The 27,835-nt window shown below is 40.8% G+C and overlaps 1 protein-coding gene across 5 annotated transcripts in view; it reads right to left on the bottom strand.

The window, feature by feature from the left end:
• Nucleotides 1-489: 489 nt before the first annotated feature.
• Nucleotides 490-27,835, bottom strand: part of RASGRF2 (Ras protein specific guanine nucleotide releasing factor 2) — a 229,960-nt gene continuing 202,614 nt past the window's right edge. For all 5 annotated transcript variants that reach the window (XM_036848287.1, XM_036848288.1, XM_036848293.1 and 2 more), the window contains 8 exons: nucleotides 19,842-19,902; nucleotides 19,440-19,543; nucleotides 17,211-17,295; nucleotides 14,273-14,470; nucleotides 9,924-10,003; nucleotides 8,391-8,508; nucleotides 7,747-7,815; nucleotides 490-4,893 (listed from right to left, as the gene is read on the bottom strand). In XM_036848287.1, coding sequence (XP_036704182.1) covers nucleotides 4,801-4,893; nucleotides 7,747-7,815; nucleotides 8,391-8,508; nucleotides 9,924-10,003; nucleotides 14,273-14,470; nucleotides 17,211-17,295; nucleotides 19,440-19,543; nucleotides 19,842-19,902 — 808 coding nt within the window. In that variant the 3' untranslated portion in view covers nucleotides 490-4,800. The remainder of the gene's footprint in view (nucleotides 4,894-7,746; nucleotides 7,816-8,390; nucleotides 8,509-9,923; nucleotides 10,004-14,272; nucleotides 14,471-17,210; nucleotides 17,296-19,439; nucleotides 19,544-19,841; nucleotides 19,903-27,835) is intronic.

Here is a 27,835-nt window from a genome sequence, read left to right as displayed (position 1 = left end):
TGACAAAAGTTTAAGTATTTTCATATGTATTATTCCACGTAACTATTGCAGTAATTCTAGATGGCTCGGGGGATCATCCAGGGTTGGAGCCAGTGACGGCTGGGCCAGGCCTCCACCTCAGCACCTTTTCTCTCCACAGCCTGTTTGTGAGCTGCCATTAGGTGAACAGAGCTGTTTGGACAGTAATGAGTTCTGTGCCTGGAGGTGGTCAAACCTGGGCTGACGATGGCACAGGAAAGACGTAAGCCCTGGAGAGACAGTGGAACTAGATGACCCTTAATATTTTTTTGAGGTCCTCCAAATTCTCTAATATTTTAGTACCTGCAGCATGGCTTCCTCTAAACCTTTTCCCCCACCAAACTTCAGAAGTATAACAAAAGAATATCTGAAGGAGCCCACTGTGATGAAAGAGACAAGATAGAAAAATGCTAAAAGAATCAAATGAAGAGACTAAGGAGATTTTGGAGAATTCGAGAAAGGCAAAGTTTAATTTGCATACAGGCATAACCCACACCTCACCCGGCAAGTGTTAGGCCACAGCACAAACCCCTCTGGCGGAGTCACAAATGTCCGTAGATTTGCAAAGCAACTGGACACAAATGATATACTTCTCAAAGTAACACGTGGGTTTGTCCATCACACACACATACAAATCACAAAGAAATACACTTAAATCCTCTGCAAAAGAGAGATGAGGATGGTAATCAAGTTACCTCACATTTGGACAGCACTTTACAGTTTACAGTCTAATCCATTTTGTCCTCATGACAGCCCTGTGAGGTAGGCAGCACAGGAATCACTATTAACTCCATTTCACAGATGAAGAAACTGAGGATCAGAGAGGTTTCAGCACTGGCCTAAGGCTTTAGATGTAGATCTGAGCCTAGGACTCAGGGCTAGGATGCCCAGTCCAGTGCTCTTTCACAACTGCCTTTCCATGGAAAAATCAACGGTGGTGTCAAAGACAGTGGTTCAACATCATTTATTGATGAACTCTTATTTTTCTTGAGCAAGTGAGATCAAGTACAATCAAATCAACCCTAATATTAATGTCATGTGGTGTGGTAGCCAAGATGAATAATTTTCTGAATCATTCATGTGTTTATACCTACAACAAAATGGTTGTTTTCTACTTTAGCTCTGCCCTGCCTTAATTTTAAGTCACTGACAGACATGGAGAAATGACACTCTGATTAGATTTCATTGACTCAAGTCTTATTACCAGGATTCACACAGTGGTGTCTGTAATCAAGTCATTATTTAAAGCTACAATCTGTTGTCTTTCTGAAATGAAAATGAAACCTATTCACTTACTCCTTCTGGCTGTGGACATTAGCCTAGCTCTATCCTTTAGCCATAAATTATATGTTATCTTTTATACCATTTCAACAGCAGTAAAAATGATAAACTTCACAGGCTGGTTTTTTAAAAATCTTATAAAGTGAAGGGAAAGGTTTTTTTTTCTTTTTTTCCCATCCAGGGGGAATAAAATAAAACTTTGAAAAGAAAAGCTAAATAAAATCCTTTATTTTAAAATAAAAGTTAATTTTATTAGGAACAACCCCTCTATTGCATTACTCTTTTTAGTTAAGAATTTAAAAGTGGCCCAATCATTGCTGACCCACGGTCTTGTCTGTTATAGCACTGTGAGAAAAAAAAAAAGAGGGGCGGGTCCATCATCACCCACACTCCAATTGGAACATAACGGAGTTTTCTCTGCAAAGGTATTCAGTATCTGTACTGAAATTTAGCAAACAGTAATGGGGACTTGGTGTGAAAGCCAGTTGAAAATATTGCAACAGTTGTTTAAAATTCCCTCCTTAAATTCCTTCAGAGAAACACTAAGGAAAAGTGGCAACATCCTACTTAATGCCTGAATCTGTATAATATATTGGCTTATGTAAGAGATTTGTCCCTGTAGCAAAACTGGATGTCTTAGTTAATAACCAAAGGCATCCCCTAAAATCCCCAAGATAATTTCATTGACAGTACAAAATGTGGGTATTCATCTGAAAGCAAGAAACTGGATTTTACTTCTGATTTTCTGGGTTCATTTTGCAAGAATATAAGTGTTCCCTACTTGGCTGTTAGGGCCTGACCTCCCATCTACTCACAGAAATGGGTCTCATATAATACAATATAAGCAGACACAGCCAGGGGTGCACGCTCCAACAGTCACACAAAGCTTGCAAGGCAGAAGAGGATGGGTGCTTTAAACAATCAAAAAGAAACCACAAATTGCTCTTGGGGATTTTAAGTGTGACCAAATTGAAAAATGCACTTTCTCTCCCAGCTGGCCCCAAAATAGTGCAGGTCATCAAAAGCAACTCCCTTGGAGGTGGAGTTCTCTCTCTCGCAGCTCCAGCAAGGCTTCAGACTCTACGAAGCAGAAGGAGGGCTGTGTGACTCTCAATAGAATGCAAAGGTCAGCATAGACTACTGACAGTGCCCAAAGTTGACCACTGGGGGGCGCTTCCAACATCCTGCAGGAAATAGGCCTGAAAGCTTTGTCACTAGTTGAGGAAAACCTGTATGCCAAAAGGGGAGACGTATTTGGAAATTCCTCTAGTTCCTATTTTTCTCTAATAAGAATGGCTGCATTGCCTCTGGAACATTTGGGTCAGAGAATTACGGGTCCAAACTTCCAGGGACAGTGCCCACAGAACAACACCCTCCCTTCTGGAAGACTTTGGGGACTCTAAGGGCAGAGTCCGATGCATCAACCTTTCTGCGTGTTGCTCTGCCTGAAACTACTATGTGTGTGGTCCTTTCACTGATTTGTCCTGGTTTTAGTTCACCTTCAAAACTATGTTTTTGCACCAAGAAAGTTAACCTTTACTTTCTTATTCTTTTGCAAGACTTTGAGGTGCTTGGTGCAACTGACATATATTAGTTCAAACTCTGTTTCTGAACATTGAGAAACAAATTGTAAGTTATGCATTGTTAGGATCCAAACAACCCATGCTTCTTATCATGCATCAAGATGCATCAACCTCTTATTTGAAATTAAAGAGAAAAAACGAGCAACTTTTTTTAAAAAAATAAAAATAAAGCATCCATAAGTCACCCTCCTTGGGTTTAGTGCTATCCTGTTGGCTAATATGAGCTATTGAAAATATTTTTGGAATGGTCTTCAAATATTATAAGTATTTTCTTTTACTGACTTGATATTTCACTACATAGTTATGTACAGACATGGCCCTTACCATGCAGGAAAAATGTACATTCTCCACCTCTGTGGGACATTATCAGTTCCCTGGGTCTTATGAGCCAGCAAGTTGAATTTATTAGTCAGCTGTCAGCTCTAACAACATAATTAAAGTGCAAAGAAAGAGAGAAAGCAGCCAGGTCAATTTTTTTTCATTGTCTGCATCAATATGCTTCATGTCTGCCAGATGCAATAGGCTCAGGTAACAATAACTCTATATCTTTTCTCTTCTTTGAAAGCAGAGGTCTCCCTGAGAAGAGAAGAGGGAGGTAAACATGAGATAGCCCTATTTCTTCAACAACCAACAATCCTGGGAGAAGCAAGGTTGCTTTCCCAGCCTAGGGTAGGAGGACTAACCCCTGCATTTGGTTTTCTGACACAAGGGCTGTTGAGTGGTTGGGTCCATTTCCCATATACTTAACAATATTTTCACTCAGAAATGTCTCAAAATTTAAAGACTGGGGAAGAACCGTCTACCAACAGCACACGGAAAGGTGGGTTTTAAAAAGAAAATCCCACTAAACAGCTTTAAAAAAAAAAATACAATCAACGTTCATAGTGAGGCTAAAAATGGTTTGTGTAAATCAGAATAGATTCCCACAATACCAATGGTGGGGGGCGGCGGGGGGGAAGAAAACAAGCACAGCAAGGTGCAGAGATGATTTTTAAGTGTATCTTTTCACTTAGCATTGAAACCCACTCTTCCCCGTAGCACTTTGTGGCCTTTTGTCGTATTCCACAGTTTTGTCGGTGAGGTGCGTGGGCATCGTTTTGCAAAGCCTGCACCTGTCTCTCCAAGGGCATTGGCTTCCTGGTCTCCACAGCCTCAGGAAGAAGCCCCCCAGTCCCCCACCTCGAGAGAGCCACTGGCTGGGCTCCTCAGGGGCACAGCTACTGAGTTTTTAATTATGGAAATGTTACGTACAAATCCACCTGACTTTCAACCTGTCTTTCCTGTCCTGTTGCCTAAAGACTGAAAGAGCAGTTTCAGAACATGCCATTCCTCCAATATAAATATTTATGATGCACTGAGAACCATGCACATGCTGAGGACTGAAATTGCTTATGTGTCGGCCCATCCCTACAGAGGCAGCCTCGGCTCTTCTGGAAGCCTGTAACAAAGGAAATGTAACAGAAGCAGTTAAACCCTAGGAGAAGACTGGGAGGTGCACCGGGCCAGTAAAGTACCAGCGAAACATCACAAGTCTTTTCCATGGACCCTCGTCCCCGAGTTCTAATAGAACATGCAGCAGAGTTTCAAATTCCCCTTCTTAACCTGCTTCATTAAAATGGCTACCAGCACCTCCCATCTTATATTCCCTCATGCAAATGTGCCCTCAGCTTTACCAAATATCAATCTCTTCACCTTCCCACCCAAGTCTGAAGCATCTGTCTTCGACTCCAACCAACTGGGCTTCCCTGGCTGGAGACAGAATTCCCGTTTGGTTCCATCATCTTCGGGGGACAAAGGAGACTGGCTTCGTCGTCTCCATCACCCCCGTCCTCCCTGCACTGTGGGAGGCGTGGCATGCACAGTTCTGTCCCTTCTGCTTTCCACGAAAATTCCACGGACTCGGGGCAAGGCTGGATCGTCAAGCAGGGAGCCGAGGTTCAATTTTTAGAGACAGCTCATACAGTGTATCTTCATCTATGATGAGGGCTTTGTCAAGCAAGTACTGAGTGACCTGGAGAAAAAAGGGGAATCCCCACTTTGAGTTTTTTCACAACACCAGTATGTACATTTTCTGGATGGAACCCGACACAATTCAATGTTTTCTCCTAAGCATTGAAATACTTTAGGTAACTAAAAAAATTATGAATATATTCTTACTGTAAAAAAGAAAAAAAATCACACATCTCTAGTCCTCTGTCAGCTCCCACCCCCAGGCACTGCCCTCAAGAATTGCCACTGTTATCAGTTGACTTGTATTCTCCCAGACGTTTTTCTGTGTCTTTCTAGACATTACCATGCACTTACAGAAACCATTTTTTCCCCTTCTAAGTGGTATCAAAACGATACATTTTTTTCTGCTTTTGTCAAACTAGAAGTCGTGGAGATCTCCCCATGTCAGTACAAAGAGCTCTAACTGCTGTGCACCATTAACAGTGCGACATATCAGAGTTTCTTTAATGATCTCATATTGATGGGTGTTTGGTTGCTGTCAATGTTTCACTATGACACAAAGTTACAGTGAAGTCCTTGTTAGCATGTTTCCTAGTGTTCACATGTGAATGGTCCTCTAGACACTGGAAATGAAATGAAAGGAAAGGATATGAAAATGAACATGTTGGAACATGGGGTAGCTCCATGAAAATATTTCTTTATTTTTACTGAGATATAACAGACATAAGTAAAATTAATAGCTTGATTAGTTTTGACAAATGTAAACACCCATGTAACTTACATATATAGCATGCTAGAGAATAACTCCATCATCCCAGAAAGTTCCCTCATGCAGCTTCCCAATTAACCTGCTGCCAGAAGCAATTGCTGCTCAGATTTCTATCACATGTTCTGTCTGCTCTAGAACTTCACGTAAATGGAATCACACAGTATGTACTCTTTTGTGCCTGACTTCTTTCACTCAGCATAATGTTTTGAGATTCACCTATATTGTGGTGTGTTTCAGTGGTTTGTCCTCTTCCATTGCTGAGTAGTGGGTCCATTGTATAGATGTACCACAATTTGTTTATCCATTCATCTATTTATGGACACCTGGGCTGTTTCCAATTTTTGGCTATTATTAAGAAATGCTATAAACATTTTATACAAGACTTTTAATGGGCATGTTTTCAATTCCCTCTTGGATAAATACCTGGGTCATAAGGTAGATGCATATTTAACATTTCAAGAAACCTCCAAATGACACAGTTTTCCAAAGAGGTTGTACCATGTTACTCTCACCAGCAGTGTATAAGAATTCCGGTTACTTGGTATATCAATTTTTAATTTTAAAAGATAACATAAAATGACCTCCAAAATTGTTGTACCTATAGTACATAAGAGCACCTGTTATCCCATACCCTAACTAATGTTTGCTGTTATCAATATTTTAAAAATTTGTCTTTCTGATAGCTGATAATGATGCTTCATAATTTGCATTTTTTCTTATTAATGAAGTTGAACATTTTCCAAATATTTACTTGTTTCTTCTTCTGTAAGTTACCTGCTTATAGCTTTGTCAATTTTCCTATTGAGTTGTTTATGCTTTTCTTATAGATTTATAGGAATACTTTTATTCTGTCCCTTTGTTTTGCATGTTACAAATATTGTCTCCTAGTCTACTGCTTGTATTTTGACTTTTTAAACAATTGCTCTTTGTCATATAGAAGTTTTAGATTTTGATTCAGCAAACTTTATCAAGCTTGTCTTTTACAGATTTTGCATTCTGTGTTTAGGGTCTTTCAAACCCAAAGGTCATGAAATTTTATCCTATATTTTATTTAAATAATTTAATATTTCTTTTTATATTTAAGTAGTGAATTCATCTGGAACTTATTTTTGTGAATGGTATAAGATAGAGAGCCAAAATTCCTATTCCATTTACACAATGGTCAGTTTCTTTCTGGCGCTTTCTTTAAACGTCTCCTTTATCCCATATTAGATTTTCATATAGACAAAATCTGCATCTGGACTTTATCCTGCTCCATTGAGTTTGTATTCCTGTGCCAATATAGTCCTGTTTTATTCACTACAGTTTCAGTGTCTGTATCTGGTAGGGAAAGCTCTCCCTTACTCTTCTTATTTTTCAAAAAGTCCTTATTTTTTTTTGGCCTATTAAAGCTTCCTTATAAGTTTCATAATAAGTAGGTCAGGTTCCATGAACTAATAGGGATAATTGGCTGTGAGTTATATGAGAATCTTCTGTCTTACCTTCTCAAATTTTCTGTAAAGCTAAAATGATTCTAAAAAATAACGTCTATTAAAAAATGAAAAGAAAAGAAGGAAGGAAGGGAGGGAGGGATGGAGGGAGGGAGGAAGGTAGGAACAAAAGTAAAGAAAGAAGAAAGAAAGAGGTAATAAAGACCAGTTATGTTTGGGATGGAGAAAGGAAGGGGGTATAAGACGTGAGATGAATCTTGAAAGATGAGTAGGGACCACACAATGCAAGACTTTGTGGACACATCAAGATTTTTTTTCTTTCCTTATCCTAAGAGCAAAGGGAAGCCAATAAAGCAAACAACTTCCACTGTGTGTTTCAGAGAGTTCTATCTGGCTGTAAATTTGTAGAATGGATTTGCATTCTGTAGACCAGGTAACAGATATTGGTAGTTTGGACCAGGGGTGGTGGTGGTAGGGGTGGTTCCAGCTTCACAAGAAATACAGGATGTAAAATAGATAGAATTTGATGATGAATTGATACTCTTTTTGCTTTCTTTCTTGTTTTTCTTACTCAGAGTTACCAAAGGTTTGTCTGTTTTATTGGTCTTTTCTTTGAGTCAGCTTTTGGTATTATTGATCTACTCTACTGCTGTTTCCAATTAATTAATTTCCACTTTTTTCTTCATTAAATTCTCCTGCAACCACACAATATTACCTTTGGCTGATGGTCTATTCGATAGGAAGTCTGCTGGAACTGGCGTATCTCTCTGATGATGTGTGATATCTGACAGAGAAACAACAAAAGCAAAGCCTAAGTACTGCCCTGTGCTGCAGCACATTCTTCTGGGATCCCATCCCAGAGTAGTCAGTCCCTTCCTCCAGTGAGGTATCTGGAGCCCTGTCCTATCATGCTCCAGGCCCCAGGGCTTTCTTGCCCTTTAATGAGCCACACAAAATGTTAACAGCAAGGAAATACTGAATTCACCATCAGGGAAACAGCTGTCACGGGGTGGCCTCAGGTTCAGGAGTGGCAAGCCCTGGGTGCTAGTGTCCATGGGCTCCTTGCTTCTAACTTGGTGCTTAGAACCCAGCTGTCCAGCAAGAAGCCTCAGCATCTATCACTGGTCAGTCCTAGAAAGTCATCCCTGGAGCTTGATTCCCTACCCTCTTTGTCCAGACTGCAAGCTGAAATGGGCCTGCGAAAATCTCCTGAATCAGCCAACATCAGGGGTCCACCACCAGTGTCCACCACCTCTTCCACCTCGAGCGTAAAAAGCAGTGAACTTCCATGACGTCGCCTCTTCTCTATAAGCCACTGATGTCACTGAGACAGCCTGATTGTATGAAATTCTCACCTACCATTCTCATCTTGGAGAAATTGACGAGGCCTTCCTCAGTAAAGTTTGGTGTTCCTTCTTCAATAAATGCCAGGTCTGTCAGGTACATCCCCAGATAAGGAACAGCAGGGGGGTTACAGCTGCAAGACCAAGAGGTACTGTTGTCATGCTCATTCCCACCAGTGTCCACTTACCTCCCCATTTAAAATAAATAGGAAGCAAATGTGCTGCTCCCACCCTGAAGAATAAAGTCTTTTAATTCCATTTTCAGAAGCACACTTACGATATGCAGAGTTTTAAATATGCCTCACAATAGAATATGATACAAAATTACCGCCCGTGCTTTACTATGTGTTTGAGACAATGGTATTTCAAACAACAGGATGTCTTACAGACAAATACAAACGTTTGCTAGCGAGACTTGCTTGCAGTATTTATCTGCATTGGCCACACTTCTCTGAGGGGTAAAAGCATGTAGGAAAACCCCATGCCCTCACCTCATTAAAGTGCAAACATTCAACCTTAAAGAAGTGGGTGGGAAAAAAAATCAATGTAATTAGAGCTTGTAAAACTTGTTTTCTGTTTTAGTTAGTATTTAAATGTTTTAGAAGGTATAGACTTAATTAATATCACAACTACATGCTAAAGTGAGACCTTTGCTGTTTGGAAGGGGGATGAACTTGTTTTTCTCAAGGAGTCTAGAGGCTGAGAATATGGCCTTTTGATCCAGAGTGAACTGGCTTTGAGTCCCTGCTTGACCACTTACGAAGTGATGCAGGGCAAACTCTCTGAACCGCAGTTTCCTGTCTGTAAAATGGAGACAATAAAACTTATCTCTTTAGTTTGCTGTGAGGCTTAAATTAGACACATCAAGCACTTCACATAGAGTCTGTCATTTAGCAAGTATTCAGTGAATAGTTCTTGTACTATTGTTGTCATTGTTGTTACTATGAGTCTTTCTTTCTCTCATGGCATCACAGGACAATATTTTCCAGAGTAAGGCAAGTATGTGCAGTAGATGATAAGAAAACAAGTTGCAGGAGAATACATTTTATTCTCTCTCTCTCTCTCTCTCTCTATCTCTGTGCGCGCGTGCGTGTGTGTGTGTGTGTGTGTGTGCGTGTCTGTAGAAAGAGAGAATGCTCCAGCAATAAAAGGTCAAAAATACATAACAATAATCAATAGGCACTGGAATATTTAAATTAAAAAATCACAGGAAATCACTGTGTTTAGATTAAGAAATTCCAAGTCAAGAAACTCTTTATAGTAAAAGAGTTTGATTTACTCTTTATGTGGTTTGATTTACTATGGTGATATTTTCTTCTTATTTGGAAAGCTCTGCATACCATGAGTATATCCATAAGCTATTTACTTACTGTATCCACAGTATTCCAAATGAAAAGGGAAATCAGAAAAACACCTATATGATGGGAGTTGTTCCCATTTGTTTTTCTTTTCAAACCAAAGTAGGAGGTAAGTGACTATTTGTACACTATAAAAATTATATAAACATATTTCTGAATTATGAATAATTTAATAATTAAGATAGACATACTTTTTAAGCGTTTCTCTGAGATTTTTAAATCTTCCTTCAGATGAAATAGTCTTCTGAAGCTTGTCCATTAGAGCTTTTGTCTAGAAAGAAACAAATAACTTAGTATGTCATGAAAATATTCCTATGGTTTGGTAAGGTGGTAAGTTACCAAAAGATGCTCAGTTCTCTTCTACAGTGGCAGTTACTGATACCTTTGCCAGACTACTGTGATGTGATATGACTTTCAAAGTGTAGAGGGGGGCATTATATTTAAATTTAATGTTTAAAAAAAGGAGGAAGAACACGTGGAGAAGAAAAGTGACTATACTAATCATTGAGCCAAAAAGAAAGAAAATGTGTAGAAAAGAAAAACTGTAATGTACAAGAAACTTAGGAACTTAAAGAACTGAAAAGCACATGTTGAATAGGGAATCTTAAAGGACAGGTCTTGTGTCAGGGAGTTTTCATGATGAATCTTTTCGACTGTTAATTTCCAAGTCATCAAAGCACATATTCTGTTGCTTGGCTATGGACTGACCAATACCGACTCTGATGAAATGTGACATGTGTGTGACAGGATAATATGCTCTTTGTATCCCGTGCCTAATGGCTGAGGCCACCACCGCCTTAGAGGGAGGCAAAACCCAGCCATGACCAAGGGGTCAGTGTCCAGCTTTTGGATTCTGATATAGCTGTTTGAAGCCCACTTTAAAAATACTATTCCATAAAGATGCAGACGTAGAGAATGGACTTGAGGACATGGGGAGGGGGAAGGGTAAGCTGGGATGAAGTGAGAGAGTGGCATGGACATATATACACTACCAAATGTAAAACAGATAGCTAGTGGGAAGCAGCCACATAGCACAGGGAGATCAGCTTGGTGCTTTGTGACAACCCAGAGCGTGGGATAGGGAGGGTGGAAGGGAGACTTAGGAGAGAGGAGATATGGGGATATATGTTTATGTATAGTTGATTAACTTTGTTATACAGCAGAAACTAACACAACATTGTAAAGCAATTATACTCCAATAAAGATGTTAAAAAAACTAAAAAATTAACAAAATTAAAAAATAAAAATAAATAAAATAAAAATACTATTACAATACCCATTCATCATAAATCTCTCAAAAACTAGGGAAGAGAAAGTAGCCTACTCAATTTTAAGAAAAGCATTTACAAAAAGCCTGCAGCTAACACCATCCTTAATGGTGAAAAACTGAAAGCTTTCCCCCCAAGATTAAGAACAAGGTAAGAATGTCCTCTCTTACTACCTTATTCAACAAAGCATTGGAAAGTCTAGCCAGAGCAATAAGGCAAGAAAAGGAAATAAAAGGCATATAAATTGGAAAGAAAGAAATAAGATTGTTCCTATTTACAAGTGACATAATTGTCTACGTAGAAAATTCCAAGGAATCTACAAAAAAGCTCCTAGGACTAATAAGTGAGTTCAGCCAGGTTATGGACACAAGACCAACACAAAAAAATCAATTACATTTGTATGTACTAACAATGAATGTGTGGAAACCAAAATTAAAACCACAAGAACATTTAAATATCTTCAAAGAAAATGAAATATTTAGGCATAAATCTAACAAAACATATACAGGACTTGTATATTGAAGATTTCAAAATGCTGATTTAAGAAATCAAAGAAAACCTAAAGAAATTGTGAGAAATACTGTGTTTATGGACTGGAAGACTCAGTGTAGTAAAGATGTCAATTCTCCCTAAATTGATTGGTTTAATGGAATTCCAATGGAAATCTCAGTAAAGCTTTTAAGACAGAGTTTTTATCCTAAAATTTATATGGAAGTCACAGCACCTAAGGTAGCTAAAATAATTTTGAAAGAGAAGAATAAAGTGGAGGAATATAGAAAGAACTCTCAAATCTCAAAGGTAAACACACCAAACAATCTAATTTAAAAATGAGCTGAAGACATGAGTAGGCATTTTGCTGAAGAGGATATACAGATGCAAACAAGCACATGAAAAGATGTTTAACATTATTAGCCATTAGCAAGTGCAAATTAAAACAATGGTGAGATTTCAAAATGGCTAAAATTAAAAATAGTGATAACACCAAATGCTGACAAGAATGTGGAGAAACTGGTTTACTCATACACTCCTGATAGGAATGTAAAATGGTAGAGCCTCTCTAGAAAAGAGTGGCAGTTTCTTATAAAACTAAATACACAATTACCATATGACCCAGCAATCGCACTCTTAGGCATTTATCCCAGAGAAATGAAAACTTATAGTCACAGAAAACATATTCATGAATGTTCATAGCAGCTTTATTTGTAATAGCTGAAACTGAAAACAACCCAGATGTCCTTCAAGGGGTGAACGGTTAAACGAAATGTCATATATCTACACCAGGAGGTACCCTTCAACAATAAAAAGGAACTAAGAATTGATACATGTAACAACTTGAATGGATTGCAAAGGAATTATTCTGAGTTTAAAAAAAGGCAATCTCAAAATGTCATATACTGCATGATTCCATTTATACAACATTCTTGAAATGACAAAATTACAGAGATGGAAAATAGATCTGTGGTTGCCAGGAGTTAGGGAGGGAGAGGGGGGAAGGTGGCTGGCGCTATAAAAGGGTGGCAGGAGGGATCCTACTGATAGAACTGTTCTGTACCTTCACTCTGGTGGTGATTACATGCATCTATCCCTGTAATAAAAGCACACTAAACACACACACACATGCATACACACAAATGAATACATGTAAAAGTAATGAAGTCTGTATAAGATTGGTGGATGGTACCAATGGTTAATTTTGTGGTTGTGATATTGTCTGTAGTTATGCGAGATGTTACCACTGGGGGACACTGGGTATAGGGTGGAAGGGATTTCTATTATTTCTTATAATTGCATATGGACCTACAATGATCTCAACATTAAAAGTTTTTTAAAAACAGTTTTTATAAAAGCTGTGGTTTTTATTTGCAAGGTCCAGGCTTTATTCATAGAAGAATTTGCCAGTTCTAGGGGCCAAACTTGGGATTCTTAGAGCATTCCATTTTTACTAAGGAATGGGGGGAGGGGATAAAAGATATGACTTAGGCTTGGTTTCTTGCTACATAGGGAGGAATTTAAAAGGCTTGGAGAGAGCAAAGAAAATAGAATAGAGTAAGAAGCAATGTCTCTGAGAGGGGCTTAAACCCTCAGAAGGGGCAACAGAAACCAGACAGCTTTGAGGAAATGTCAGCAGAATATATGCTATTCTTCCTGCCTGAAACCCTGGAGGTGGGCACCCTGAAGACACCCGTCACCAACTTTGGGTGGTCACAACAAGGCAGGCACAGTGGTCTGTGAAAGAAGGATATGCAGAGAGGGCCTGGCATAAACACTCCTAGCCTCTGGCGCCCATGGGACATGGAGGAGCCTAGAAAATTCCCCCAACACCCTTTGAGAGGGTCAAGTGAGTTATCTAGTAATGAAGAATTAGCCTGCCCACTAGGGATCAGCAAGGGGCACCACAGCCTGTAGTAGAGGTAATATGCACCCCATCTCAGAGAATCAGCGGAGCCAGTGAGAGATGAAGGGGAGGTGAGGTCAGCCAAGCTCCCTGCGTGCAATAACCATGCCATGTTCCTGGCAGGGTAGGATGACCATTTGAACACAAGGCACAGTCAACTCACAGCGGCTTGTACCCAAGGACTAAACTGCCAAAGACTACAGCAGGAGGCCAGTGGGTGCACACAGCCTTCCACAAGCCTGGAAAAGCCCTCCCTAACACCCACTGACACTCAGGGGGAAGAAAAGGAGGAAGAGCAGGGGGAAAATGGTGATGTCACTTGAATCTTGAAATTATCTGAAGGAAAAAATAAGCATGAACAAGCTAAGTCCAATTAAAAGAAAATTAAGAAAGTTATATTTCTTCACATTCAAGTCATTGTGCCCAAACTTGACTACCTGAATGACAAAGAAGAGGTGAACATGGAGGCCCTCTGTCCCTGGTCTTTGGCCCTAAGGCATTTGTACCTTTACTTTGAGGGAGAAAGAATGGATCCACGGACATCACTGTGCCCACTTGGAATCAATGCGCCCTCCCTAAATAATTCAGGGAACAGCTCCTGACTGTCAACCACATTGTCTGAAGTTGTCCCCAGATATGTTATAATGAATATTTTGGTTTGTATTTTCTTTTCTAAATTAACCATTTAGAAATGTATATGAGCGGAATCAATTAAGTGGTAAGAGCACAGTAATTACCCATGTTGGCACCTTTCTTTGGCAACGGAGCTGCTCCTTTCAGCTAATTATTTCCTAATCAGTAATATTTATCTTGGCTCTGATCTCCCAGTGTCATCTCCTCCTCGCGGCAGCGGGAGGTGTCGCCCGCTGATGCTCACCTGCTTGGACACCTTGGCCCAGGTTTTCTTCAGCCGGTAGATGGCACTTCTGTTTAAGGCTGAGGTGATCTCCAGCACGCCATTGTAGTTGTGCAGGCACCGGCAGATGTCCGCCACGGCCACCCACTTCTCAATTGCGTTGGCTCGGGAGCTGACATCCGCATAATTCATGATCTGGGAGGCCACCAGGTTACTCATCTGAGACAATGGAAAAGCCAAGAGAGGGCAGCTAAGTGTCAAAGCAATTCATGCAGGCACGATACCTGAATTACCTACAGAAATGTCAGCAAAGCAGGTGTCAAGGGATGCGAGATCAAGGTCCATCTAGATATCAACCTTCTGAAGAAACTAAATGATAACAATAACAACACACGAATGAACACCTGCTCATCCTGAGTGAAGAGACGGGTTGTTCGGGATCAGCTTGTTGGGGGAAGAGGTGATTTTGCTAATCAGTAATTTTGATGAAGGAGTCATTTCCAGTAATTATTGAGAGAATGGCAGAGAATGAGCTAACCCCTGAGGAATGGCAACCTTTGCAGATCAGGGGTTTCACTTCTTGGGGCCTCTCCCAATGTTCCTTGGGTCCCAACAGTGTGGGGATAGTCACTCTAGGAAGCCTCAGTTATCACAAAGAAAACACATTTCCCCCCAATCAAATCAAACTCTAACCTACCAACTCTCAAACCAGAAACCCTTAGGTGCAGAAGAGAGAACAGTTTCATCTTCTCATCTTGCTGAATTTTTTTTCCACCAGCAGTTAAAGGGACCTATAGTTTCAAGGCTAAGCACTGTAATTCTATTAGTTAAAGCCAAGAGAAAAAGAGGCAGCTTAAGAGGCTCAACACTTAGAATACGGAAAGGAAAAGGCTAGAACAGGATTGATTACTAATAAAGGGAATCTAGGGTCCATAATCTTATATCCAAACATTAAATCTGATGAGTACACCAATTCTTTGATAATTCCATAGGTATTTTAAATCTCACAGGGCCTCAGAACTATCATTGTGCATATTTATTAAAGAAATTATTTTGTACTGAGCACCTAGTAAGGACCATTCTTTTAGGTTGTGGGAACAAGAAAAATAAATAAATCAGTCTCCTTGACCTTAAGGCGCTGAGCCTGGTTAGGTGGGAAGGTGAGGAGAGGCAGACAGAAACAAGTCAATACCACAAAGCGAAACGCAAAGCTAGGGCTGTGTGGAGGGGGAGATTGAGAAGTAGAGGCAGCATGGGGCATGTGGCCTAGTACAGAGGAAAGAGATCGTGCCTGCACTGAACCCTGAAGGGTGAGGAAGAGCTAGCTACTGCTTCCCATCAAAGTAGAGGAGTGTCTGCAAAGGGACAGAGGGGGAAGGCGTGGTGGCATGGAGAATCTGGCAGCTGTCCGAGGAGCACGGGGGTTGGTGGGAGACAAGGATGGCAGGAGGCAGGGCTCCTGCAGGCCAGGTTGAGCGGCTGGGGCCGTATTGTGAAGGTGAGAGGAAGCCACGGACAAAATTTCATCAAAGAGATGTAATTAGATGGGCCTCTGAGGGAAGTTATTTCCGTGACACTGTGTGCAGAAAGGGTTGGGTGGCAGTGAGACGGGGGTGGGGAGATAGTGAGTTAGGAGCTCTTGGAGAAAAGAATGAAAGGCCAAATCAAGATTATGGCATTGGGAAGGGAGGGGAAAAGAAGAGTCTGAGACGTGTAGATTGAGGGTTCACTAACATGTTGAGGGGTGAGCGAGGTGGGGAAAGGAGAAGGAGTCGAAGATGACCTCTAGATTCCATGCTTGGTTGAGTGAGTGGCTAGTGGGGTCATTACCCAAGACCAAGAACAGAGAATAAGATGAAGAAGCAGGCTTGGTGGGTCTGGGAGGTGATGATGATGAGTTCCATTTGCAATGTGGACACAGTGCAAGTGGCCACCCAAGTAGAGACATGTGGGTATGGAGCCTGGGACTGAACCTCTGATTTGAGTGTCCATTTCATCCCAAGTGTATGTACAGCACAGGCAAAAAAGAAAAAAAAAAGGTTTATTGTGCACAGAAGGGGCTCTGCTTCTCAAAGAGTGGCCCAGACAGGTCATGTGTCCTGTCCTTTAGGAAGCAGTGGCATTTGATGCTTATTATGTAATAACATCTATTCCACATGTACCCTCAGCAAAGCACTGTCTTGGGAATTTGCACTGTTGTTTTGTATTTTGATTCTGGATGACATTAATTTACCTACAGGTTTCCTAGTAGTCTTTTTTTTTAAACATTATCATTACTCCTTTTACCGTACTTTAGTAGAATTGAAAAGGGAGCCTTCCCTTTGCCGGGATAGCCCTGAAGACATTCCAACATCTGTGGTTCTTCCACAGGACTAAGACCATTAGAACAGCACCAATAGGGAGTAGGAGGGTATAAAAGCAACTCCATCTTACTGCTGCAGAAGAGCAGAGGGGGAGATGGACCGACAGCTGGTTACCTTTGCACACAGTCTCAGTGTCACTGTAATTACGCTCAAAGAGGTTCCTTCCCACCCTGGAATGTATTGGGACTGAATGACGTCAGTAATGACGAGGAGCAGCTGTACCAACCCAGCCTTACCATCACCAGTGTCACCAGGGGCCAGTGACACAGTGCTGTTAGAATTAGTCAATCTACGACCATGAAGTAATGATGATCATGATAAAAATAACAGCAGCTACCTATGCATCATTGAGCACTTACCAGACTACTGTACCATCAAATGTGAACCTCTTACGTCTGGAAGGTAACTGGAAGTTATCACATCACTGTGAACTCTTAGAGGAGATTTAAGCTTATTTTTTTTTTTTTAACATTCCATCAGTTTTGTTTAAAAAGTGGGTGGCAGACTTCCTTTAATTTAGAGAAGGCATCTAAAGACCCTGATACTCATCTTCCTATAACACTCCCACACAAGGTTTTATTTTTATGGTTACTCACATCATTGAAGTGTTGGCTGGTTTTCATAATGTAAGGTGTTCTTTCATTTTTATCCAGCTTCATCCACCCCTGCCCAAGAAATTCTCTGAAAATTCAAAACAAAACACAAAATCAATTAAGTTTTTTAAGGGTGCCTATGATCCTGAATAATTATTATGAATATTATATACATTAAACTTGACATTGCCCAACTCCTGCTGTTCCATCTCAAATGAATTTTAGCTCAATTCTACCATTTCACCACTTGATGCCAAAATGAAAAAGATTCTTCAGTTTCAGCTTTCTCTTATAAATATTTGGAACCGGGTCCCTATTAGGATCATTATAAAGGCTTCTCTGAAATTGGAAAACAATGACAGGAGGAATAAAGAGCTTAAGTGCTAACTCAGAAACCAAGATCATTTTCCCTGGATCAGCTTTAAAAAAATCTTAAGCCTTAGCAGAAGGCTTGAAAAATCCATCACTACCAAAAATGTTAATCAAGAACAGCATGTTTTCCTCCACTTTGCTCTGACAGTCTCCAGGAGAATGTCAATTCCATGGGCAGGGACTTTCCTTTGTTCTCCCCAGAGCCCGGAACAGTACACGTGGTAAGGGCCGAATGAACAAATGCTGGTGTTAGCACTTTGCAGCCCGTTCATGTGATGAAGGCAGTTACGGTGGTGGGAGCTCAGCCTGGAGGAAGGTCTGTCTTCCGAATAACATCCCTGCTCCTTCATTTCACTCGTGAGTGGGTCACCGGATCACAGCAAGCAAGGGACAATCAAGCTGGAGCATACAGGAATTATTTTGTCAAGGCATTACCAAAAATAAAATGAAATTACTCTGACACATTCTTAATCCAGCAATGTTGACTGAGTCCCTTGACGTGGGTGGTACTGTTCCCATCCTGCAAGGCTGTTGGACATAAAGATGTGCTTTTTCCACGGATGAAGATTGGTACATGTTCACAGCGGCACAGAGGAGGAGAGGTGAGAAGGGTCCCGGGAAGAGACCACACCAAGGGCAACCACAAAGATTCAGGCTTTGCCGTTTCTCCTCTTCCATAGTGGTCATGCTCCCCTCCCTCCTGAATCCTCACCGCACTGGAGGATAGTCAGGAGGTGGGGGGAAGAGGCACTGCACTCCTAGCTCAAGTCATCAAATAGTCAGTGGGTTCATTTGTACGGCCAAGGGGCCACGTTCCCTTTTTCCCCATGTTCATGGATGGGCCTACAATTGCTGAAAGAGGGAAATAAGATAAAATGCATAAAAGAAAGTCTGCAGGAGCATCTTCCGGCCCTGCCCCTTATACTGTAGCTCCGACCAGCAACACGGCTACGCCTGAGCCTCCATCATCCTGGATGTCCTCTTCTCTGCACACGACATGGACCACACTCATACCTCTTAGCCAGCCCCTCCCTGACCTTTCATTTAGTTATAATTTCACAGGGGACTTATGCCAACAGTTGTTACTTGTCCAAACAAGGCCTTGTTTGTGGAGCTACTGATTAGGACAGCAGGAGGGGGCTTAAAGAGCCTCCCTTACTCTGCACACGAGGCAGTTAAAAGGCAGTAGTGACACAGATGCTCATTACGTGACATGACAGCGTTCACTCGGCAGATACCCACTCCAAGTGTGCTCTGTGCAAAGCACTGTCTTGGGAGTCTACGCTGTTCCGGAGTCTCGATGCTCAGCAATACCTGCTGATTTATGGACGTGGGGGGAAAATTGCAGCAGAATTTACAGAATTTCCCAACATCAGTGTTTCTCAAAGTATAGTCTTAGACCACGCAGAATTATCTGGGAGTCTCACTGAAAATGAAGTTTCCTGGGCCTCAAACCTACTGGAATCAGGATCTCTGGCGAGGGGGTGGGCAGGGGCCGGTACCTAGGGATGTACATTTTTAACAGGTCTCCCAAATGATTTTAGGCACCATAAGTTTGAGAACCACTGTTATACCGTATTGAGGTTTCTATAACACAAAGATGTGAGAGGACAGAGAACTTCGCATTCTATGGTAACTGTAGTACATACAGAAACACAAGAGTGACCATCCTGAGAGTTCCCAATATTTCCATATAAATATTTCCAACATAAAGTGGAACCAAAAGACATTCAAGTGGGACCAAACCAACATAAGATTAAGAGCCACAGCTCTGCGCACACACATCTGCTGAGGAGCAATGTCAGCTGTAAGGCAGCCGGCCCTGCCTGCAGGGACCTGCTGCTGTGAGGGCACACTCACTCGTAGGGAATGCTTCTGAAAACGATGTGGTCCAGGAGGGTGATCTGCTCAGCCAGCTCCATGGCCGACAAGGTCTCAAAGCACTCAGCCTTTGCACAGTCCATCTGCAAGAGATGAGGGCAGGGAATGAAACACACCTGGAAGCAAGGTGCCGGCCAGCTCAGTGCAGCTGCTTGGAGTACAAAGTCCACCCTAGATTCCAGCTATGAAGAAAGGGCAGAAAGCTCAGAAATATCAGCCGGCGTTAACATCACGGACCAACTGCTAAACCCCAAGCCAAATCTGGTTCTTCTCACACAGTTGCAGCGACAGAATATACAGTCCAGTTATGGGCACAGTGCTTGCCTTTGAGAGGTAAGTCTTACATATATTTGTGCAGGATAAGACCACAGCTGAACTTACCAGTTGAATTATATCCTCCAGTTTTAGGTGGATGTCATCTTGATCATCTTGTGAAAGGGCCCTAAAAAAAGTCAAAATATCCTCCATGAAAAGAAAATAGACATACCAGAAATGAAATGACAAAATGCAGTTCAGTTTTCCCTGGGGGGAAGTCGGAGGGTTCTGGTCTGTGAGGCTGTGGAGATGTGAGTTGAAGACAGAGGGTCAAGGAAACAGGAAAACACACATGTTAAAGGCAGAGGAGGATCATCAAGAGAGCTGACTTATAACAAGGAGCCAACCTGTTACATACAAGTTGTAAATCAAACACCCACTGTGAAAGTGAAGCAGAGGGTAAGCTGACGCTTTGCATTACTGAGCAGATCTATGCCACAAATCTGGGTGCCTTGCGTTGCTATCAGTCAGGGTTTCTAACAGGCCCAAGTGTCCCATCCACAATCCTCCAGCCCCTACCCTGGCCCCTCCCTGCTGATGCTGAGGCAGAAGATTCAGGCATAGGTAGACCAGAAGCTCAGGGGAGTTCCTGGGCAGCAAGAGTTCAAACAATACCAGGTAGAAAGCCAGCAGGTGAACTCTTCCCCTTTGCTTCCCAGATGGGCTTTCCTGAGACACATTTGGTACTGTATCCCCACACTTGGTGTTATTCAGCTCACAATAAATATTTTTTTTGATCAGTGACAAATGAATAAATGAATACGTAAGTTAAGGTGGGTGCTGGTTTCAGAGTGACAGTGATGCTTTCACGTCCAAGAGAAGTTCAGGGTCCAGGAAAATTAACCTGATTATATAGCTTGCCACCTGGACCAAACACTTTAAGTGTCCTAAAAGGAAGGCACAATCACATATTAAAAGTATTAAAATATTTAAACAGTGCCCAACCATGTAGCCTGTCTGCTGGAGGACGCTAGTTTTAAAAAGCAACAATGATGTGATGTTCTATTGTGTTCTGAGTTGATAAAAACAAAACTATCACCCTCGAAAATACAAAATCAACTGAGGTGGGTACTTGTATGCTCATTACATGCCAGGCATGTGCTAACCATCTGACACACACTCTCTCCTATATCATAAAAAATCCCTTTAAAGTAAGCATTATTATCTCCATTTTATAGATGAGGAAACAAAAGCTCGAAGTAATGGGACTAACTGGCCCAGGGTTCGGTCCAGTTTGCTTTCCTGTTGCTCTTGCTTGTCATGAGCAGGCTTATGAAAGGCACCACTTCAAAGGTCCAGCATAGAACACACACCAGAAAAGGTCAATTCCCTTTCCTCTATCTTCCTTCTCTCTAACAAAAGTTCTTGGCTGTTTACCCGGGAGCAGAATCCTTCTAGATCACAGGAATGGCAATCTTCCTGTTTGCAATTAGCCGTATCATTTGTGAGAAGAAAAAGTCACCATGTGCTAAAGGGCAGATTAAGGTGAGGAAAAAATGAGTAAACATAACTCTTTCTCCAAAGACTGTTACATCACACTTAAGGGTTAGACACAGGGGAAAAGTGACTCTTTCCCAAAGCGCATGTCATCCTTTCTACGGTAGCCTGTGTTCTTGGAGAGAGATCAGTGGCCTTATAACTATGTGTACCCGTGGAAAAGATCCTTTTTATGAGGCTGGGCAATATTCTTAGCTTGGAAAGAAATGGTCCAGAAGTTATTTCGCTTCTATCAAATGTTCCTCTCCTCAACGATCTTAACCTAATGTTCCAGGATACATCTGGCCCCATTCAGTTACCTAACATTTCTCTCTTCAAAAGAGTCTGCCCTATAAATCAAAATAAATGCTATCTCTTTTGAAAGTGTCCCCTTAGAACAAAAGTTCTTAACCCTAGAGTATCACTAAATAATCTCTAGAGGTCCACAAACTTTTAAAAATGATATGCAAATGTGTGCATATATTCATATGTTCATTTTTCTGAGAGGAGACTGCTTCCATCATATTCTTTTGGGGAATCCATGACCCCCAACAAGGTTAAAAATAACTATAGAAATGTATACTCTGCCATAAAACGGCATGTGACATTGCCATTTTACAAAAGATTTTCAGTATTATTATTAAGGAACCAGCTCCAGAATTTGATGCCCACCCATGAATTCATTAGTGATGGCAAGTCGAATTCTTTTTTCTTTTCTTTTTTTATGCTTATAGTTACAGTTTTATTATAAAGGATATAACTCAGGAACAGCCAAGTAAAAGGAAGAGATGCATAGGGCAAGTCGAATTCTTAAGGTAGATGTGACTCGAGGAAATAGCTCAGAAAAATATAGAGATGTGTTTAATAAATGAGGATGGGGCTTCCCTGGTGGCGCAGTGGTTGAGAATCTGCCTGCCAATGCAGGGGACACGGGTTCGAGCCCCGGTCTGGGAAGATCCCACATGCCGCGGAGCAACTGGGCCCGTGAGGCACAACTACTGAGCCTGCGCGTCTGGAGCCTGTGCTTCGCAACAAGAGAGCCCGCGATAGTGAGAGGCCCACGCACCGCGATGAAGAGTGGCCCCCGCTCGCCGCAACTAGAGAAAGCCCTCACACAGAAACGAAGACCCAACACAGCTAAAAATAAATAAATTAATAAATTTATAAAAAAAAAATGAGGATGATCCAGCTGTCAAAAAATACTTTATGCTTTGTGACCACCTAGAGGGGTGGGATAGGGAGAGTGGGAGGGAGGGAGATGCAAGAGGGAAGAGATATGGGAACATATGTATATGTATAACTGATTCACTTTGTTATAAAGCAGAAACTAACACACCATTGTAAAGCAATTATACTCCAATAAAGATGTTAAAAAAAATACTTTGCACCAAAATTAAAAGTGATTAGAAAGTAAAAAACTGAATTATGACTAATTATCTTTGAAGACATTTTCAAGCCAGGAGGTGAACAAAATCCACCTAGTAAGAGAGGTAGCCCCTGACTACAAATAAGAGTAGGAGCAAGAGGTCATTTTGGTGTAAAAGTTCTAATGGGTCTGAACAAAATAAATGCTATGCCTAAACACCGACATGTCAAATATTCTTGACCTGTAACATGTAAACATCCACAGTGAGTACCTTAGTTTGATGCAAAAGTTTCACAGAAACACAATCGCCTGGATTTCCTTTGATTCTGGTAAACTGATTCAATTAAACCAAGCAAAACATTTATCCTGGCGTGTTCATTTGAATACCTGGTTTATTGTATGAAGCAATTTGAAGAAAGTAGTTTTTCTTCTACAAAAAAAAGGAGTCTAATGCTGCTTGGGGCTGTGTGAGGTTTGTGGGTCCCCTTTTCATGACTGAACCCATTCCAGTTGACCCTCCAAGAAGTCAATCATTGTTTCTTTTCATTCTATGGCATGTTAGTTGTCTACAAAAAAAACTATACTGCATAGATTCAAAAGCCAGCTGGTCAGACAACGTTGGAGGGTCGTGGTATTTTAGGAATACAAAAGTCTTGAGCAGAGGTTTTTATTCACAAACAGGGCCACAAAATACCTATGCTAATTAAACTTCTTCAGCATAAAGTAACCCCTGTGACACTGTGTAAGGAGGGGATGATTCATCATAGAAAGCTTTCACTTTACTGCATTAATGTATTATGTGTTTAAACACATGTGTCATGTTTATATCTCACTGTTATATGACTTGAATGCATCTAAATCTTTAACATTGGGACTTTTTTTTTTTTTTTTTTTTACCTCTCACAATCCTAACTTGTATTCCATGGGAGGTATGTTCAGAAAAGTTCCCTTCAGATGTGAAGGCCTCTCTAACCCTGGTCCAGTTCCAGCAGAGGATGAATTTGCTTCTAGTCTTCTGACTACCTTAGAGTTTGATGAATACTCCAGGATCCTGGGTTTTCCCCACATGTATCACTCATTATGATCAATTTAATATTTATGCACTTATAATGCAATACCAGATAAAAAAACTTAAAAGGAAAAGGGATTATGCAAATTCTAGAACTAGAAAATTTCCCCTTCAAGTGTAGAAATCATGTAGTCTTAAAAACAGAGCCAAGAGCAACTGGCCTCTGTCCTCGAATGGGCTGCTTGCTTGCTACTGTGACAGGCTGGCCTGGGCCCATGGCATGGCCTGCCTCAGACTCTTCTCCTCCCCACCTTGTGAATGGTTTAATCTCATGTTGCTTCTGGGACCTGCCAGACCACCTCTTCCTTCCTGTGCTTTCTCAAGCATGACTTTCCTTCCTGCTGGGCTTACTGGGGCCCATTGCTACCTATGCTCTGGCACTTTTTTTTTTTTTAAAAGGCAGATGCCCATAAATGCATGGAAATGTTTAATACTAAATTCTCTTGGTTTCAGCTGAAAATAATTCCCTGTTTGTTTTCAAATTAAGAAATGAACTAACAGGAAAATCTTTATAATTTTCAGGGTTGTTAAATAATCCTTTTTATTTCTGTTTCTTTCTCATATACCCCATGATTTCCTTTTTTTCACAAAGAGATTTCATGAATGATAACATTCCTTCAGTTGATGGTTCTGTCTAGGTCTTACTTCCTACTCTACTTCCTAATCATTCTGACATGATTTTTAAAAACACACATATACATACATATAAACATACATATGTTAAACATACATATAAACATAAGTATCGGATATGGAAAACTATCAAAACCCCTAAAAACTAATACATGATTTATTCCTCCTATAATCACAATCTCTTGTGCTGGGATAGGGACCCTGAAACACAGTGCAAGTGGAATGAATTACTTGGTAGGAGAAATTCAATCAAATATCAGTTGTTTTCTTGTACCAAGGTTTTTTTTTGTTTTGATTTCCACAAATCTATTCACTGGCTTGTTGGGAAGATAAGTTAGTGCCCCAGGGACTCAGCTGATTCAAACTGTGACTCAGGGTCTGGCTGTCTGCTCAGCTGATAGGCTGGTGACCCCACCAGTATCTGTCAGCTTTAGCTGACATGTTCAGGGCTAAACAAAGGCTTTGGTTTTGTTTTGGCTTCATGGGAAGAAAGATGGTGAGAGATGGGAGAATAGGTGGGGTAGTGTAACATCTATTCCCTGCTTGGCTCTGCAGGTGGCTTTTGAATTCTTACGGTGAAAGACGGTGGAACCAGGTAAGATGTGGAAAGCGCTGTTTTCACGAGAGACAGAGACTCTGGGTTGAGTGAGGCTGCTCTGGGACCCAGGTGGCACAGGGACAGGGCAGGTGGCATCTTTCTCAGCTTTTTGATAGGGAAATGGTGGCTTCACAAGACTGCCAGGCAGCATTCTCCACAGAAACCGCACTGGCACTGAAAGGTCTCTCCCTCAAGCAGCCTCAGGGCGGTGAGCTTGAATAAAGACGCTGAGGCAGGGAAATGACTGGGTTCATTCCTGAGCACATATTTCTGGAGACTTTCAGAATACTTGGAAGACTCTGCAAGGGACTAGAATTCTGGGTGGGCAGCTAGGGGGCACGCCACCAGTGGAATTGCTTTTTTGTTTTGTTTTTTATTTCTTTTTTTTCTTTTACAAAACAGCAGTAAGTGGGTTATGACTATGGGGGTTTCTTTGGTGAGAATTTTATTGAGATATAATTCACATACCAAACAATCCATCCATTTAAAGTGTATGTGGATATATATATATATATATATTTTTTTTTTTTTTTACTATTTTTTAAATAGATCTCTACTGGAGTATAATTGCTTCACAATACTGTGTTAGTTTCTGTTGCACAACAAAGTGAATCAGCCATATGCATACACATGTCCCCATATCCCCTCCCTCTTAAGCCTCCCTCCCACCCTCCCTATCCTACCTCTCTAGGTCATCGCAAAGCACGGAGCCAATGTCCCTCTGCTATGCTGCTGCTTCCCACCAGCCAACTATTTTACATTTGGTAGTGTATATATGTAGATGCTACTCTCACTTTGCCCCAGCTTCACCCTCCCACTCTATGTCCTCAAGTCCATTCTCTGTGTCTACCTCTTTATTCCTGCCCTGCAACTAGGTTTATCAGTACCATTTTTTTTTGATTCCATATATATGCGTTAGCATACGGTATTTGTTTTTCTCTTTGTGACTTACTTCACTCAGTATGACAGACTCTAGGTCCATCCACCTCACTACAAATAACTCAGTTTTGTTTCTTTTTATGGCTGAGTAATATTCCATTGTATATATGCGTCACATCTTCTTTATCCATTCATCTGTTGATGGACATTTAGGTTGCTTCCATGTCCTGGCTATTGTAAATAGAGCTGCAATGAACATTGTGGTACATGTCTCTTTTTGAATTATGGTTTTCTCAGGGTATATGACCAGTAGTGGGATTGCTGGGTCATGTGGTAGTTTTATTTTTAGTTTTTAAAGGAACCTCCATACTGTTTTCCATAGTGGTTGTATCAATTTACATTCCCACCAACAGTGCAGGAGGGTTCCCTTTTCACCACTCCCTTTCCAGCATTTATTGTTTCTAGCTTTTTTGATAATGGCCATGCTGACTGGCATGAGGTGATACCTCATTGTAGTTCTGATTTGCATTTCTCTAATAATTAGTGATGCTGAGCATCTTTTCATGTGCCTCTTGGCCATCTGTATGTCTTCCTTGGTGAAATGTCTATTTAGGTCTTCCGCGCATTTTTTAACTGGATTGTTTGCTTTTTTGATATTGAGCTCCATGAGCTGTTTGTGTATTTTGGAGATTAATCCTTTGTCTGTTGTTTCATTTGCAAATATTTTCTCCCATTCTGAGGGTTGTCTTTTTGTCTTGTTTATGGTTTCCTTTGCCGAGCAAAAGCTTTTAAGTTTAAGTCCCATTTGTTTATTTTTGTTTTTATTTCTGTTACTCTAGGAGGTGGGTCAAAAAAGATCTTGCTGTGGTTTACGTCAAAGAGTGTTTTTCCTGTTTTCCTCTAAAAGTTTTATATTGTCTGGTCTTACATTTAAGACTTTAATCCATTTGGAGTTTAGTTTTGTGTATGGTGTTAGGTAGTGTTCTAATTTCATTCTTTTACATGTAGCTGTCCAGTTTTCCTAGCACTACTTATTGAAGAGGCTGCCTTTTCTCCATTGTATGTTCCTGCCTCCTTTGTTGTAAATTAGGTGCCCACATGTGCTTGGGTTTATCTCTGGGCATTCTATCCTGTACCACTGATCTATATTTCTGTTTTTGTGCCAGTACCATACTGTCTTGATTACTGTAGCTTTGTGGTACAGTTTGAAGTCGGGGAGCCTGATTCCTCCAACTCTGTTTTTCTTTCTCAAGATTGCTTTGGCTGTTCGGGGTCTTTTGTATTTCCATACAAATTGTAAGATTTTTTGTTCTAATTCTGTGAAGAATGCCATTGATAGTTTGATAGGGATTGCATTGAATCTGTAGATTGCTTTGGGTAGAATAGTCATTTTCACAATATTGATTCTTCCAATCCAAGAACATGGTATATTTCTCCATCTGTTTAATGTCATTTTTGATTTCTTTCATCAGTGTTTTATAGTTTTCTGAGTACAAGTATTTCACCTCCTTAGGCTGGTTTATTCCTAGGTATTTTATTCTTTTTGTTGCAGTGGTACATGGGAGTGTTTCCTTAATTTCTCTTTCTGATTTTTCATTGTTGGTGTATAGGAATGCCAGAGATTTCTGTGCATTAATTTTGTATCCTGCAACCTTACCAAATTCATTGATTAGTTCTAGTAGTTTTCCAGTGGCATCTTTAGGATTTTCTATGTATAGTATCATGTCATTGGCAAACAGTGACAGGTTTACTTCTTTTTCGATTTGTATTCCTTTTATTTCTTTTTCTTCTCTGATTGCTGTGCCTAGGACTTCCAAAACTATGTTGAATAAGACTGGCGAGAGTGGACATCCTTGTCTTGTTCCTGATCTTAGAGGAAATGCTTTCAGTTTTTCACTATTGAGTATGATGCTTGCTGTGGGTCTGTCATATGTGGCCTTTATATGTTGAGGTAGGTTCCCTCTGTGCCCATTTTCTGCAGAGTTTTTATCATAAATCGGTGTTGAATTTTGTCAGAAGCTTTTTCTGCATCTACTGAG

This window comes from Balaenoptera musculus, chromosome 3 (genome assembly GCF_009873245.2).
Source record: "Balaenoptera musculus isolate JJ_BM4_2016_0621 chromosome 3, mBalMus1.pri.v3, whole genome shotgun sequence".
In the NCBI taxonomy this organism is placed as follows: Eukaryota; Metazoa; Chordata; class Mammalia; order Artiodactyla; family Balaenopteridae; genus Balaenoptera; species Balaenoptera musculus.
The sequence above is the reverse complement of the archived record's forward strand: the minus strand, read 5'-3'. Positions and strand labels throughout refer to the sequence as shown.